At 40.5% G+C, this 15,765-nt stretch overlaps 1 protein-coding gene across 1 annotated transcript in view; it reads right to left on the bottom strand.

The window, feature by feature from the left end:
• Window positions 1-15,765, bottom strand: part of cacna1ia (calcium voltage-gated channel subunit alpha1 Ia) — a 109,174-nt gene that overhangs the window by 65,797 nt on the left and 27,612 nt on the right. Inside the window, exons 2-3 of the mRNA XM_061845985.1 lie at window positions 11,271-11,382; window positions 4,267-4,400 (exon numbers count right to left, since the gene is read on the bottom strand). Of these exons, the coding sequence (XP_061701969.1) occupies window positions 4,267-4,400; window positions 11,271-11,382 (246 nt within the window). The remainder of the gene's footprint in view (window positions 1-4,266; window positions 4,401-11,270; window positions 11,383-15,765) is intronic.

The following is a 15,765-nucleotide window of genomic DNA, read 5'->3' as shown; positions in this document are numbered from 1 at the left end:
TGAAGATGGACTGGACCCTTGTATTTTTTTTCAGACTTCAATGTATTATCCCCACAAGGAGTAAGTGCGAACGAGCGTGTGCATGGTGGACTGTGTCAGACCAGTTGAAGTGAAGATGTAATTGCAGCCGAAATACGCTCCAACCTCCCCCAAACCTGAACAAGAGCATTAAAGTGTAGATTGAATTCCAAGTTACGCGAACGCAGAATTGTTGCACCTGTTGATTGGGATGTTTGCATTTTAGATGAGATACCTCCATATGGCGCCACATTTCAGATGGGTTGAGCCGTGTCGGTGGGTTTCCAGCATGTTTGTGTACAACATTGCTTTGCCTGGGGTTACAAGTGTGTTGAGGCAGCATAACGCCACCAGCATCACCACTACCAGCACTCAGGCGACTAACATCTATTGGTTTCACAGCACAGAAACCTGCCTCGCGCTAAGATGGTGACATTTTTTTTTTCTCGCTCCACCATTGACTCATCAACTCGACAGCGGCTCACACTTGAGTAGGAGCGGCTGCAACAAGGGTTGAACTGTTGTAGCCCACAGCTGACAGGCAACAGCTCAAGCTACTAATTGTATCCCCCAGCAACCAACGGGACCACATAACATTTGGGCCGTTGCTGCTCCACTGGTCGCATTTTTCAACTGCTTTTCTTCAAACTTTCAGGGTATATTTTGTAAGGGACTGTGAATTGGGAGACGCTAGCTACAGTAAGTCGGGAAGTACTTCGGCTTCGGGACTGCAGGGTTAGGTTTCAATAACACTGGGGATGAAAATACATTTCAACTCCAACAATAACTTGGCGATATTTGCGGCCTAGTTTACCTTGACTGATGTGGGTAAGTTTGAGGTAGCTGATCCCAAAGGCCATGTCACAATCCTTTCAAATGCTCAAGCAGCGACTATAATGTGGAACAGACTTCTTAGATTCGAAGGTTTATCAATGTCTTCGAATTCCAGTCCAAGCTTAGGCCCAACTGTTTCTTTGTCAGCACTATTCTAAGCTTTTCATTCTTCTTCTTTTTCTTTCGGCTTGTCCCGTTAGGGGTCGCCACAGTGTGTCATCTTTTTCCATCTAAGCCCATCTATATCATGCATATTCCTCTCTAACACCCACTGTCCTCATGTCCTCCCTCACAACACCCATCAACCTTTTCTTTGGTCTCCCTCACACTCTTTCGCCTGGCAGCTCCATTCTCAGCACCCTTCTACTAATATACTCACTCTCTCGCCTCTGAACATGTCCAAACCATCCAAGTCTGCGCTCTCTAACCTTGTCTCCAAAACATCCAACTTTGGCTGTCCCTCTAATGAGCTCATTTCTTCCCCTATCCAACCTGTTTACTCCAAGTGAGAACCTCAGCATCTTAATTTCTGCTACTTCCAGTTCTGCTTCCTGTTGTTTCTTCAGTGCAACCGTCTCTAATCTGTACATTATGGCCAGCCTCACCACTATTTTATAAAGTTTGCCCTTCATCCTAGTGGAGACTCTTCTGTCACATAGAACACCAGACACCTTCGCCAACTGTTCCACCGTTCCATGTTTGTAATTGTTCTTCCACCTGCTCCCTGCTTTCACTGCTGTTCTGCTGCCCTCATACATGTTCTGTACTATTCTAACATATTTCTCCGCCACACCAGACTTGCGCATGCAGTACCACAGTTCCTCTCTTGGTACTCTGTCATAGGCTTTCTCCAGGTCTACAAAGACACAATGTATTCATTGATATTAGAAAATATATTATCTGTTCCTCTTTGCCAAATTCAGTTACAGCTTTTCTGGATGATTGAAATTGTTCAATAAAATACCTCCTCTCGTCTGCCTCCACTACAGTGATTGCCAATTTTGACCACCTTTGCTAATAAGACAAGTGATTCTCCCAATAAAACTTTATTATTCGCATTTGAAGTGCTCCCTGTGCTCTGAGAATGTGTCGGCATTCAAGTCCCAATGTTGTGGTAAAATGTTACACTGCACGTGACAGTGCGGCTTGATGGAAATGTCACAGAATAAAGAAGAGCTAAAGTGTTGTTTTGGGGCCAACCTTTTCCACGCACCTCAAATACGATCATATCTTTGCTGCACTGATTGAATGCGGGTAGCGAAGATCCCAAAGAAGCGCTACAACGTCAAAAGGGAGTTGTCAAACCAAAAACAACGTACTTGCCTTCTTGTATCGAGCTTGACGGCACATACGACTCCGTGTTTTATGCTACCCGGGTGAATAATGCGAGTGACACAATGTGATACGCCAACAAAACTATTCACAATCGCACAGATTACTGATCCCATTGCATCTGGGGGACAACTGGATAAATGAAAGATTGCAGTGTCTCAGAGTGTTGGGATCTATTGTCCTCGTGCGTGTGCGTAAAATGAGTACACGTACATGAGAGACATGTCACCTTCTATGCACATCCATCAGGCCACAGTGTTGGAGAAAGTAATTAGTGGCTTGCCTAAAGCCTCCCGCTTAGGTATTTTTCTCAGTTTCCCATATAGCTTCATCATATACATGCTCCTAACGGTATTCAATATTGTGTATGTCCATAATGGCATGAAAAAAAAATAGAAGAATTCTCCATCGGGGGAGAACCAGGGAGAAGATGGAGCTTTGACAGAGAAGAAAAAAAACGGGAAGATGCAAAATATCAAAGCTGCAGGGATTTACTGTCAAATTAGAAATGTGCTTGCTTCAAAGTTTTCATTAACTTCCCCCATGAACAAAGCATCATTTGCATAAAACATACGTGCACTTGACAGTTATAAATGCACTAAAGATGTATATATTGCTACATGCAGTGCAGCTCTGAATATAGAACAAAAACACCGTAATGCTTTGTTACACCAAAGCCCTACATACTGTACGTACTGTACCTACATTTGGATGAATAAGCTCGACGAATGCCTGCAAAAAGACTACATAAAGTATAGTTTCCTGATCAGTATAGTATAGTTCACTTTTGCTGCAGACTGTGTGAATGTATAAAGCAAAATACAACTAAATAAATTAATTTGAAAATAAAGATACAACGTAAGGAGGAGTCATATTTGACCAAGATATCATTTCTAGACTGTACCCCTGAGTTAATGGCCTTTGTAGACCTGCCCAGAAAATGCAGAGGGAAATATTTTGGGATATGAGAATGGGAGAACTAGCTAATAATACATAATTTGAAAGGGAAATCGCTTAAGAAAGTCTCACACCTCAGGGTATGAATTGGGAAAGTCTGAGCTAAAGCACATGGGTATAAAACATTTTATTTACGTCGTGTATTAAACGAAGGAAAAGAAAAGATTATGGCAGGAGCGTGAGATAATAGCAGACTGTCGACTGAGATTTGGCCTGGCACCACTGGTACTGCCCTCAGTAATTAGTCTAGACACTAATCTAAAGGATGTGAGGTAAGGGAAATTAAGGCAGCGGCAGTTGTACAAAAGCAGAAAGACACACATGCATACTAAACAAAGTCAAGGCACACTGATTGAGTAATTTAGTCATTTGCTGAGTAATTTTGCACAAACACACAGAAAAAAAAACCCATTATGGATAATTGGGCATCCACTGGAAACAAATTGTTTCATTCAAATGAAGACTAATGTCCTTTCCCTTGACCACACGACTTTGTCTGCTGTTTGACAGTGACTAATCCATCATACTATCTTATGCAATTTAGACATATTTAGAACTGTTTGCAAAGGGGATACATCATACATACATAAACACTTTTGGGCAGTAGCCCATATTATTAATCTATTTCCAAATTACTGGTAATCTTAAAAGTATTTTGCTTTTCATGAACTGGAAAAAAGTAATTATTTCATGCTTTCTGTTTAAATGGTACCGATCAGTGGTAATAAAACAATAACAACAAAACAAAACCACAGATATCTCTGCCTACAATAAGCAGCATGATGTTAGCATGATCTCTCAAAATGTCTGGTGTTAAAAAAAATAAAACAAAATCAACCCTGCCAAACTCTTGTTATCCATCTATTTTCTTCACTGCTTATCCTCATAGAGGTCGCGGGAGTGCTGGAGCCTATCCCAGCTGTCAATAGGCAGGAGGCGGGGTACACCCTGAACTGGTTGCCAGCAAATCGCAGGACACGTAGAGACAAACAGCCCCATTCTCAATCACACCTAGGGGCGATTTACTCCACACAGGTGGGTACAGGATTGAACCCGGGACCTCAGAACTGTGAGGCCAACGCTTTACCAGCTGAGTCACCGCACCTAAATTTGAGGGAAACTTACCCAGCCATGACAATGAAGAAGTCCAACCTGTTCCAAGTATCTCCCAGATAACAGCGACGACCAAAGATTCCGAGAGCCACCATCTTCACCACCATCTCCAGTGCAAAAAAGATGTAGATGAAGGCATCGAAAGCCTATCAGAAAAGCAGACGAGGATAGAGTTACAGTAAAGTGAGTTTGATAAATATAAGCAACGATTCTCTCTGGCAAGGACAAAAATTTGATATATACAGAATATATATACTGGTAAAAGAAGCAACTACATATGGAACTACAATAAAATGTTTGCAGAATCAACAATTGTTTTACACAGGATGTGCAGATTGCCCGTGTTCCGCGGGAAACGTAATTCAGCCAGAAGGCCTTTCAACACTTTTTCTAGGTCGAAAGAAAATGCGTTTTTATTCAGTTCTGACCCCTTTTCAAGTCAAAGGTCCCAAAACAATCCATGACCGATTTTCCACCTTGAAAAGGTAATTTTATGTTTGGTTCACACTTGCTAGTGGTTTTCCAGGTTATTTTTAGATTTGGTTATTTCCCTCCTACTGTCCTTTGAATACTGCTGTTTGAAAACTGCTCAATATAAGAGCACACAATTCACAATGATTGATTTCAGTGATTTCAATGTGCGTCTTTAAAATGATAGTGTGTGTTGTACTTGCGGCTGTTGTGGAAAAACTGAAGAACTTGGTAGAGCAATTCTTCCATACGGCACACAACTGTGCAATATTAGTGTTTGATGTACAAAAGCCACACTTTACTAGCAGTAGATGAACCTTGAAAAGCTTGAACTAAAGGAAAAAGATCCAGGTGAAATCTTTTTGAAAAACCGAGGAGGAAGTAGGGTTTACATGGTGTGAGATTCATATTTCCAGTTTCCATTGTTATTGTGACTATGACAAACACAACTTTCTATTGTATTTTGGGAGAGAGAGAGAAAAAAAACATTTGCCAGGGCTTTAGGCTGTATGAGTGTTTGCAGCCTTACTAATACTGTAAGTGATTCAAGGGAATCTCTTTATTTGAGTAGTGGAAGCAGTTGTAGCCACCAGGCTGTGGGATATGCCAAATATTCAGCTTTTTGATGATGACAGCGGGTTTTCTTTATTCAGTTCCCAAGCTGTGTGGCATCCACACACAAACCCAGTCTTTGAGAAATATTCTCATCAAGTTTTGGTTCGTTGTAGTGCGCCCATGAAAATGTTGTTTTTGTGACTTTTGCAACTCAAGCAAAATACAAGAATCCGCTTGCTCACCTACAAAATCTTTGCTTTACTAATATTGTGATCTAATTAAGGGATTGTCTATTAGAGTACGCTACATACGCAAACAGGGAATTTGAATAGGAATTGGTAGATAAAGTAAATGACAAGACAAGAAAGCTGTATTTTGCAATAGTCTTGTCATCTTTGGCAGTTTTCCTATGACTCTGGCCAGTCGTCAAAAAAAACAACAACAGTTTGACAAAGGAAATGTAAGCAAGACAAATTGTGTTGAGTTATGCCGCTTTCAGTTTCAAACAGCAGAATCTAACTCAACAGATTTTCTTTTTTCAAATTGTTCCCCAGTGCAATCCATGTGTCACATTCAGTGCCAGGCAAGCTAATGTAATACCTCAGCAAGAAGCCAACGTCTCCCGTGGAAAATAATAGATGAGTGACAACATGTCCTTTGTGAAAAAGTAGTCAGTGTTCTTCCTCTCTCTAATTTCAACATTGACGATTTGGTACACCGAGAGCAAAAGTGAACTTAACGTTGTCTCTTCAAGGGATACCGATCGGTCAAATTGATTTCAACCAGCCACAAACGGATCATCTTGATACTCGGTAAGATGAATTGCTGATATTACAGCCGAGTATTCTTGTGAATGTAACTACCTCGCGAGGTTAACATTCGATGCCAGCAGTAAATTTTGCTTGAGTAAGCACATTCCCAATGACATTAGCACTCAGTTGTTGCCAGTTTTAGAGTTCATCTCTGGTACTTTCATCATGACATATTAAATGGGATGAACTGAGTGAATGTAGCTGTAAGCTGCACGCACGCCCCAAGAATTGAGTTTGTGGGCCCAACAAACGGCCCAGACCAATACACATGCTACAATGGGAAAACGATTTTCCACAAATACTTTACGATTATTACCTTTGGAAGGTTTCAGGCAGAAGATAAATGACAAACAAAAGCGTCAACAGTAGCCCACAGCGGGCTACAGAACACAGATGAGAGGAAGGTGGACGCATCCAGTAGTTATCTTTTCCACGTGGAGAAAATGTTCCTCTCTCAGTAGCACTCACAAACAATTTCAAGATGGGTGTTTGCAGTCTGAGTCCACCACAGAGGGTAAATGGATGAAGAACTACTGTGTATTTATTTTTGTTGCTGGATAACAATATCCTCTTTTTTCCATGTCTGAGTCCCACTTCCAATTTTTTAAAAATGTCTGTTCTCCTCAACGTATCATAAAATTTGGCTTCATTCTTCGATCTTGGGCGAACTGAATATTGAATAGCTCCTCAGATGTACTGACTGCATCATATCTTTGGTCAAGTCTAATTTGGTTCAGCAACTATAGTATGGATGAGTTGGAACAACTCAATTGAATAGCTCTTACTAGCTCTTCAAATGTCTGAAGCCTCATTACTTTCATTAGCATTTACAGTGATTAGAATTCTTACTAGAGTACTTTAAAACTGGGCATACAGTGATTAAGCTTGCTTCATGTCCAATTCCAAGTGGTTGACTCGCTTTGGAATCAAATAAGGTTACAACTCTCATAAACGGTTGCTGCTGTTGGTGTGTGGTGTTGTGGCAGCAGCGAAACAGCCAGATGGCTATAAAGCTATGAAACAAGCCTGGAAGCTGACCGAGTTTATACTGGCCACCAGTCAATTTCTCAACAAGGTGTCCTACCTCTTCAACATCTGAGGAAAATACACCTGTAAAACTTTGTTGACAGTCTTAGAACTCACAGTCTTAAAAGATACACGAAAAACAGGTTGTCAAGTACGTTTTTTGTTATCATCGACTTTCTTCCAGTCCCAATTCAATATACCGAGAGATGCAATTCAATTAAAGAGTTGTACAATATTCGGCCATTTGTTCAATAAAGATGGTTTGTTTTTACTGAAACGGTCCATCAACCAGTCATCACAGTACAGAAACACTTCATAGCAAAGTGCTCACTGATATATGGAATAGCAATGACTTGGGAAGGGTGCCATTTCTTGTATTATTGGATCTCAATGCGGCATTTGACACAATAGCTCATAGCATATTATTGAAAAGGTGAGAATATTTGGTATAACTCAACAGAACAGTCCTGAAATGATTCAGGTCCTACTTGGAGGAAACGAGTTGTGTCATTTTCAATCTGATTGAACGGCAATGACATAGTGACTGTCACTGGAGGGTCAGTTCTCTGACACTGTTTGTTCACTCTGTATATGCTACCCTTGGGTCAAATTTTTCTGAACTTTAATGCTGACTGTCATCGCGATGCCAACAACAGTGATAGCTAGCGGTGTTCCACAGATAGTTACAGTTCCACTGAGGTGTTGTGCCACTGTATAGAACAAGTAAATGGATGGACCAAAACTTCCTTCAGCCTAACCACAACAAAACCGAGGTAATTGTTTGGGGCAGTAAAGAAGATTGCTGCTAGTAAATACATGAAGTTACTCTCTTTCAAATGCAAAGAACAAGTCCAAATCGTTGACTGACTTTCACTAAAACTGCCTTTGACCAACTTAAGAATATATCCAATAAACCATTAAGAAGGTCATCAATGCTCTCATCTCCAATAGATTTGACTATTGTAACGGTCTTCTGAATGGACTCCCTCACAATAGAAACTCATTTAGCACACAGCAGCTCATGTTATAGCCTTTACACTGGCTGCCAGTCAGCTACAGAATAGACTGTAAAGTTCTGCCACTGGTCTATAAATCACTGGATGGTTTAGGTCATTTATACTTACATTTTTTTTTAATAAAGTGTAGTAGAAGCGGTCTTGCGAGTGGCTATTTTGTACGTTTGTCTCACTGCTCAGGTGTGCACTAAAATCTGCCAAAATTGAGTCATACAATACGATGCACTCACGAATCACACATTAGCAGAGCTTCCGGAGTTGAGAAGATACATTTCATAAGCTGTTTGAATGATGTTTTGATAAATAACGCCCGCCTGGAAACCTCATGTGTGATTCGACATTGGCCGCGCCCCGCCGGATCCGTGTCGCGCTCGGCTCCAAGTGAAAGGGCGAATGAATTCATTGTAGCTATTTGTCACCAGCACCAGCTTCTTTTTCAGTCATCCTATCAGGTTTAATCATCAACATGATTTGTAAAGAGAGCGAGGGTGTTGCGTGTCAAGAGCCCTTTCATGATGTGAAACTGGAGCTGCTACCTCATATGCTACGATTTGGAAGTGGAAGGAGAGGATGTGTTAAGTAGGTCACTCGGATTTTGATGTTCAAAAACAAAGATACATCGCGTATGTATCTTTTGAGGGCATGTGCAAATTGAGTGACAGTCGAAGGGAATCAAAACAGTAATTTCACACTCATAGACGAATAGGGGGAGAAATGGATTATGAGTTATAGTGCAAAAAAAAAAAACTACTTAGCCTTCTTTTGAATTAAAGTCAAGTGTGAGTTCTATGTGTGCAGTGACAGTACACTATTGCAAAAATAGGACTAAGAAATCAAAAAGGAACCTTCCATGCCACAAGAAACGCCACCCTTAACCCAACAAACCATCCATCCATTTTCTTTGCCGCTTATGCTCACGAGGGTCGCGGGGAGTGCTGGAGCCTATCCCAGCTGTCAATGGGAAGGAGGCGGGGTACACCCTGAAGTGGTTGCCACCCAATCGCAAGGCACATAGAGACAAACAGTCGCACTCACAATTTCACCTAGGGGCAATTTAGAGTGTCCAATTAATGTTGCATGTTTTTGGGAGGTGGGAGGAAACCGGAGTGCCCGGAGAAAACCCATGCAGGCACGGGGAGAACATGCAAACTCCACACAGGCGGGGCCGGGATTGAACCCAGGTCCTCAGAACTGTGAGGCCAACGCTTAACCAGCTGAGTCACCGTGCCGCCCCCCAACAAACTAGTCATGTTGAACTTGAATGAGAAAAATAAATTATAAAGTACAATTCAAATATTTACTGTGTAATAACAATATAGTATTGTTTTGGGAGGATTTATAAAAATAACAAAACATACATATTTACAATAACTAAATTGAAATTGCCCATTCACCTCGTGAGGATAAACGGCTCAGAAAATGGATGGATGGATACATTTAAACAATTTTTTTAAAGAAACCACATTAATAAAAAAAAAAAATCACCTTTTAAGCTCGTTTTTTTTTTTTTTTTTTACAGCTACATAAGGAACTTTGCTTAATTAAATCCTTTTAGCTTTTATCTGTACTAGTCTATATATACTATACAAATAATATTTTATTAAAATAATGTATTTCCAAATAAAGGGTCATATCATTGAGCACGTTGGCCAAAACAGCATTGTTTACAGCTTTACTTTAAAAGCCCCAAGCTGAGACGATGCTTCACAAAAGTAGCATGAGAGGGCCACCCTTAAGCTCACTCTAACTATGTCAGCATTGTCAGCAAAATGCCAGCTATTAGCTCCAAGAAGAGGTGCCCGACTACTTCAGCCAGCAAACAATAGGCTTGTTAGAGAAGCAAAAGCCAGAGAATGGGAAGGGAACTATTGTCTAGGATCTTGGAATACACAGAGGATTGATGCAGGAGGATTATAGCCGGTCCCCCAAGTCGAAACGGATCGATGAATGACGCGAAATTTGTAGACTGTCTAATACTATGTTGATGCATTTAGAGTCAAGGGCCAATTACATTCATGTTTGTACTTGTAAGTGAGCCGAGTCGCAAGTATGTTTGGGGGAGGGGGGGACCAATTAAGAGTTCCGGAGGGTGGAGGGGAGGCAATCAAAAACAACAATTTGGTACATAAACAGAGCTGAGAAATTTGGACTGTGCGTGTTCTCATTATGTTAACATTTATTGAAAAAGCAACTGCAGCATATATCCAGCAGAGACCGAAATTCAGCTCAGGTACACTGAAATGCTTGATCAATTAAGTTATTTGCATGAAAACCCCAAGCAAAAGATGTCATGTAGTTCAACTGTCTATACCGCAGGTGTCAAACTCAAGGCCCGGGGGCCAGATCCGGCATGCCACATGATTTTACGTGGCTCGCGAAGCCAAATCTAGTGTCAATTTCAAATATTGTAAAAATCTGTACAAATATTTCAAATTGTCATGCATCATAAATGATAAAGTTGAGATATTAGAAGCATTTGTTATGAAACGTTGAAAAACACATTACCCTTGATTTCTGATTCCAAAAGCAGATCATAAATAGATGATATTAATACGATGAGACGATTAAATATTTGTATTGTTTCACCGTCATAACGGTTTTGAGGGAAACCGGAACCACAATGTGGCCTGCAAGAAAAATGTTTGACACCCCTGGTCTATACTGTGTGGCGTGCAGTTTAATCAGGAGAAGAGCACTCAGAAAGCCAGACACTTCCTCTACCAAGTTACAATTAAACATCTGTCACCTGCAGAAAATACACAATATGTAACCAAAAGTAGATATTTTAACCTGATCCATACTTTATTCATAAGCATGCAGATAAGATGAATCTTCCAGAAGAATTAAATCCCATAATCAAATGCTGGGTTTTTGTTACTAGATTTTTATTACATGAATGTGTGAAGTGTCACCTAGCTTTAATGGGAACATCCCAGGTGACTTATCAAAACGTTTTTTCGGGAAGGCCATAAACCAACCAATAAAAAAACGCCAAAGCAGCACAGCATCATTGGCACAGATAACGACAATAATTCCCTTCCATGAAGTCCACCCCTGTATCCAGTTACATTTGTGATGTGGGATACAGTTGGAGCTTCACCTGATACAAAGTGAGTGCATGACTTGTCCAACTCACCTGGAGGATCTGGCAGCGGTCCGAGGTGCAGTCGATGTTCTCGCAGGGTTGGTACATTCCGAGTGTCACACAGTTGAGCAAGATGACCATGATGCTAATCCTCTCGAACCACGTGTTGACAGGAAGGGTGTTAAGGTTGACGCAATATCCAACAATTGCAGCAAAAGATTCATTTTAAAACAAAATATTTCAACGAGACTCCTAACATTTTCCTTTTACTGAACGAAAAAAAAAAAATACAAGGGTTAGGACAGTATAAAGTCATAAAGTCATAAGTCATAAAAACATGAGACAGGATTGATTGTGCAAAGTAAAATAGACATACTATCATAAATAGACTACAATAAGCTATCATGATCTTCCATCTTGTGTACATTTAGCAGAGGAAGTCATCAGTATTATCCATCGTATTTTGTGTTTCACAAAAAAAAAAAAGTTCTGAAAAGGTTCAGATGATATCAGATTTGCCGAAAGGAAATAACCAGCCTTGTGATTCAACGGCAGCGATGTGACAAGCAAGCAACTGAATGCAGAGCTGAAGATGGGAAGTATTTTTCATTATTTGGTACACTGTGGGACTGAATGAGTCACAAAATGTAGTTTGATGGGGGCAAGGCAAGTCGTTCCCAAGGCACAGAACATCTATTGTGTGTTTGGATGAAAGCTGGAGTGGGTACACTGATTTATTTAATCTCATCGAAAACGCAGCCAATGCAGTCAAAAGATTTTTGCTGAAGCTTTTGTTTTGCCATCATATTTTAACAGTGGCTTTTGATATATATCCAGGTAGAATAGGCCACCTCTCGTTATAATTTTCACCCTACATACTAGTATACTGTATGGACACAACATGCTAAAGTGGCGCATTAAACAAAACAAAAAAAATGACAATTTGATTCAAATTGGGCTGGGCTCCTGAGATATTTTCCAAATCCGTTCCGGTACATCCAATTATTATACCACTTATTGAGGATCACGGTAGGTGCGGCTGAGCAGACTTTTGGCCAAAGGCAGATCGCAACCTGGACTGGTCATTAAACAATCTGATCTATGTGAACAACTACACTGCGAGTCAATTCTGAAAGCTCAGACTAATTTAGCTCTTTCTACTTGAACGGCCCATCACCCGATCGTGTGTATCCATCTGTGATTTGACAAAGTAATATAATTACAATAGGGCAGACAATAACTATAGTTTGATGTAATAGAATAGTCATAAAAAAAGATTTCAAGCTAATGCAGAAACATTTTTCAAAGCATTTCCTCCAGAGAATTTGCATGTGATAAAAAGCTTTTAACCAGCATGCGAGTACAACACTTCCACGACATGACAAGAGAGCCTGCCTCAAAGTGATTAAAATATTGAGACTCAGTGGCAATAAAAACTCAACAGATAATAGCTGTTGACAGATTATACGGTATGTAAAGGTTTTTGCAGAGTGGCTTAGCCTGAAACTGTGTTCTTCCGAAAAGAACTCTACGAAATTGTCTTCAGCGACGTCGACCCCGAAAGTTAGCAGCGGCACAAGCATCTGTGACTCAAACGACTAAACGCCAGTTTGAGGTTCTTCGTCATATTGACCCCGAACATGGGCCGGCCTCCTCGGGCGGATTGAAACTCCGGGCGTCTGACTCACAACCAGCTGATCCTGGGACATGGGAATAAAAGCGACCAGAAAAGACAGAATCTTAATTTCTTTGTGCTTTGGCAGAACCGTCTTAAATTATTTTGTGATCGCGCTCCTATTAGCATAAGATATTGTTTTCATCTCACCGTCACCTCTTCTTAATATTGACAGCGACCTTTCCCTTCCTGTCAATTTTTATGCTTGCCTCACTGTGTCAATACCAATTCTCATCAGAGACTCCGCTTCCATCCCATTTTTATTCAATTTTGGTGCTTTCTAAGTCGAGCAAGCACACAGTCTTCTCTTTTGACAAAATATATCTCTCTGTCTTATGATTTCTTTTTGCGGCCCGTTGTGCATTCAGGTAACCAAAGAGCTTCAATTTTATGCCGGCAACCCTGAGGGAAAAAAGCTATTCTAATCATCACAATAATAAAATGGAGGGCAATGGTGCATGAACCAATTTAGTAGCTGAGTGTGTTTCATTTCTTTTTTCCTCTGAAAAGGGCCTCCACTGGTTGCTGCAAAATAACCAGTTTAAAGTGGGATTTGAATATTGCTGACACTGTTACGTATGCTTATTGTAGAAGTCGAAACACGCAGGTTCACAAAAAAAAAGTATCGATATGTATTTTTCATTCAAATGTTTCTCCTAAAAATGGAAATGACTTTAGATTTCTTTTAAATCCCTTTTAAGAAACAGAACCAGTCGTTTTAGTTTTGATTATTCCGCCTTGTGTCCTCTAACTCACAGTTCCTGTTATGATCATGGAGTTTGGCAATGTAATATTTTGGATTGTTTTATTTAAGAACATCTATTTTTTTGTCCAGTTTGATTTAAATTTTGATTGTAGTTATTTTCCACATTGTATTTAAGACCTTCACCCAAACTTTATTGAGCCAAGGCACCCACTTTACTTTAGACAAATCAGAAAGTCCAATAAAAATGTCCAAAAAGTATGAATACTGATAATACTGAAAAGTTTCTGGCACACTAATCTGCCGTGGTATCACTGTTTATAGCTTTGATTAATTTGTGTGTTTCATTGATGGAAATTACATTTCTTCAGCCTTTAATGTGATTCTAAAATCAGCAGTGGGGACAAAACAGCAGTGTTTCGCTAAATAAAAATCACAATAGAAGACATTTAAAGGACTAAAAGTGTTGTTTTGATTTACAATATGTACTGCATGAGTACAGGTTGTTTCAATGGCTTGCATTTATCCAGCCATTTTCTGCGTGAGAATGAGTGAAACCAATGAAAAGTTAATTAGTTACAATTCAGAAGCAGCGGCTGGCAGAGGGTGTTATGAACTGATTTTCATCTATTATCTACTGTCAGGATGAGGTTTAGGCTTTAGGTGTCCTTTTCAGTCTTACCTATCATCCTCGCCTTTTTTTTTTGTCACACGTCGTGACTGATCCAGTAAAGTGGAACAAATTGACTCTCTATGAATGCAGCGAATGTCTGCATGCATCTCATCTTGTCTTATAAAATAAGAGGACTTTAAGCTTGTCGTCGAGTGTGTGTATGCATTTAAAGAGAATCCCATGATAAAACCATGGTTGCACCAAGTCAACGGCTAAGTGTGCGTGCGAAGAACAGGATGAGTCATAACGCGATGAGATTTTGTGTTTGCGATGAAGCTTTTTGTCAGACTCCGTTTTTTTGCGCGTGTCGGCATCAGCTTGATTCCACGTCTAAACAACGTTCAAAATCTTATTGTGGAGGCACCCTTCTCCTTCACCGTCCACCACTGCCGTGGGTGTTTTTTGGCTTCAGTTGTGGTACTGCCATGAATTTTCCCGCAGTTCCTCAGGCTAGGTTCATGGACCACCTCGTTACTGGTAGAGGGCCATCGCTAAAACTGCGCACACCCAAATGCCATTGACCATGAACAAAAGTTAATAAACATTGAAATATTTAGTACTTTTTTTTTTTTAAGTAAATTTGGGATGGTAACAGTTGAACCCATTGTCAGTCTGAAATATGATTTCATACAACTGATTCGTGAACAACCCATAGATACAGATAGATTGCCGCAGATGGAATTTGCTAGCCTAACTTGGTTGTTATGAGTTTTATTTTGACCAACCAATAAAGGAGAGAGAAAAATCTTAGGCATTTGACATGATGATGTTATGAAGTTGAAATTCAATTGATCATCCCAAATATACTGTAGTTTGTGTTACATGGACCAGCACTAATGATTCTGAAGGTCTTGTGCAGTTTAGCCAGAAATGGCAGCATATACTGTCTTCTTCTTTTCCTTTCGGCTTGTCCCGTTACGGGTTGCCACAGCGTATAATCTTTTTCCATCTTAGCCTATCTCCTGCATCTTCCTTTCTAACACTCACTGTTCTCATGTCCTCCCTCACAACATCTATCAACCTTTTCTTTGGTCGTCCTCTCGCTCTTTTGCCTGGCAGCTCCATCCTCAGCACCCTTCCACCAACATACTCACTCTCTCACCTCTGGACATGTCCAAACCATCGAAGTCTGCTCTCTCTCACCTTGTCTCCAAAACATCCAACTTAGGCTGTACCTCTAATGAGCTCATTACTAATCCTATCCAACCTGCTCACTCCGAGTGAGAACCTCAACATCTTCATTTCTGCTACCTCCAGTTCTGCTTCCTGTTATTTCTTCAGCGCCACCGTCTCTAATCCGCACATCATGGCCGGCCTCACCACTGTTTGATAAATTTTGCCCTTCATCTTAGCGGAGACTCTTCTGTCAGATAACATACCAGACACCTTCCGCCAGCTGTTCCAACTTGCTTGGACCCGTTTATTCACTTCCTTACCACACTCACCATTGCTCTGGATTGTTGACCCTCAAGATTTGAAGTTGTCCACCCTTCCT

Source organism: Syngnathoides biaculeatus, chromosome 16 (assembly GCF_019802595.1).
Source record: "Syngnathoides biaculeatus isolate LvHL_M chromosome 16, ASM1980259v1, whole genome shotgun sequence".
NCBI classification, from domain to species: Eukaryota; Metazoa; Chordata; class Actinopteri; order Syngnathiformes; family Syngnathidae; genus Syngnathoides; species Syngnathoides biaculeatus.
Note: the sequence above shows the minus strand (reverse complement) of the source record. Positions and strands in the feature narration are given on the sequence as shown.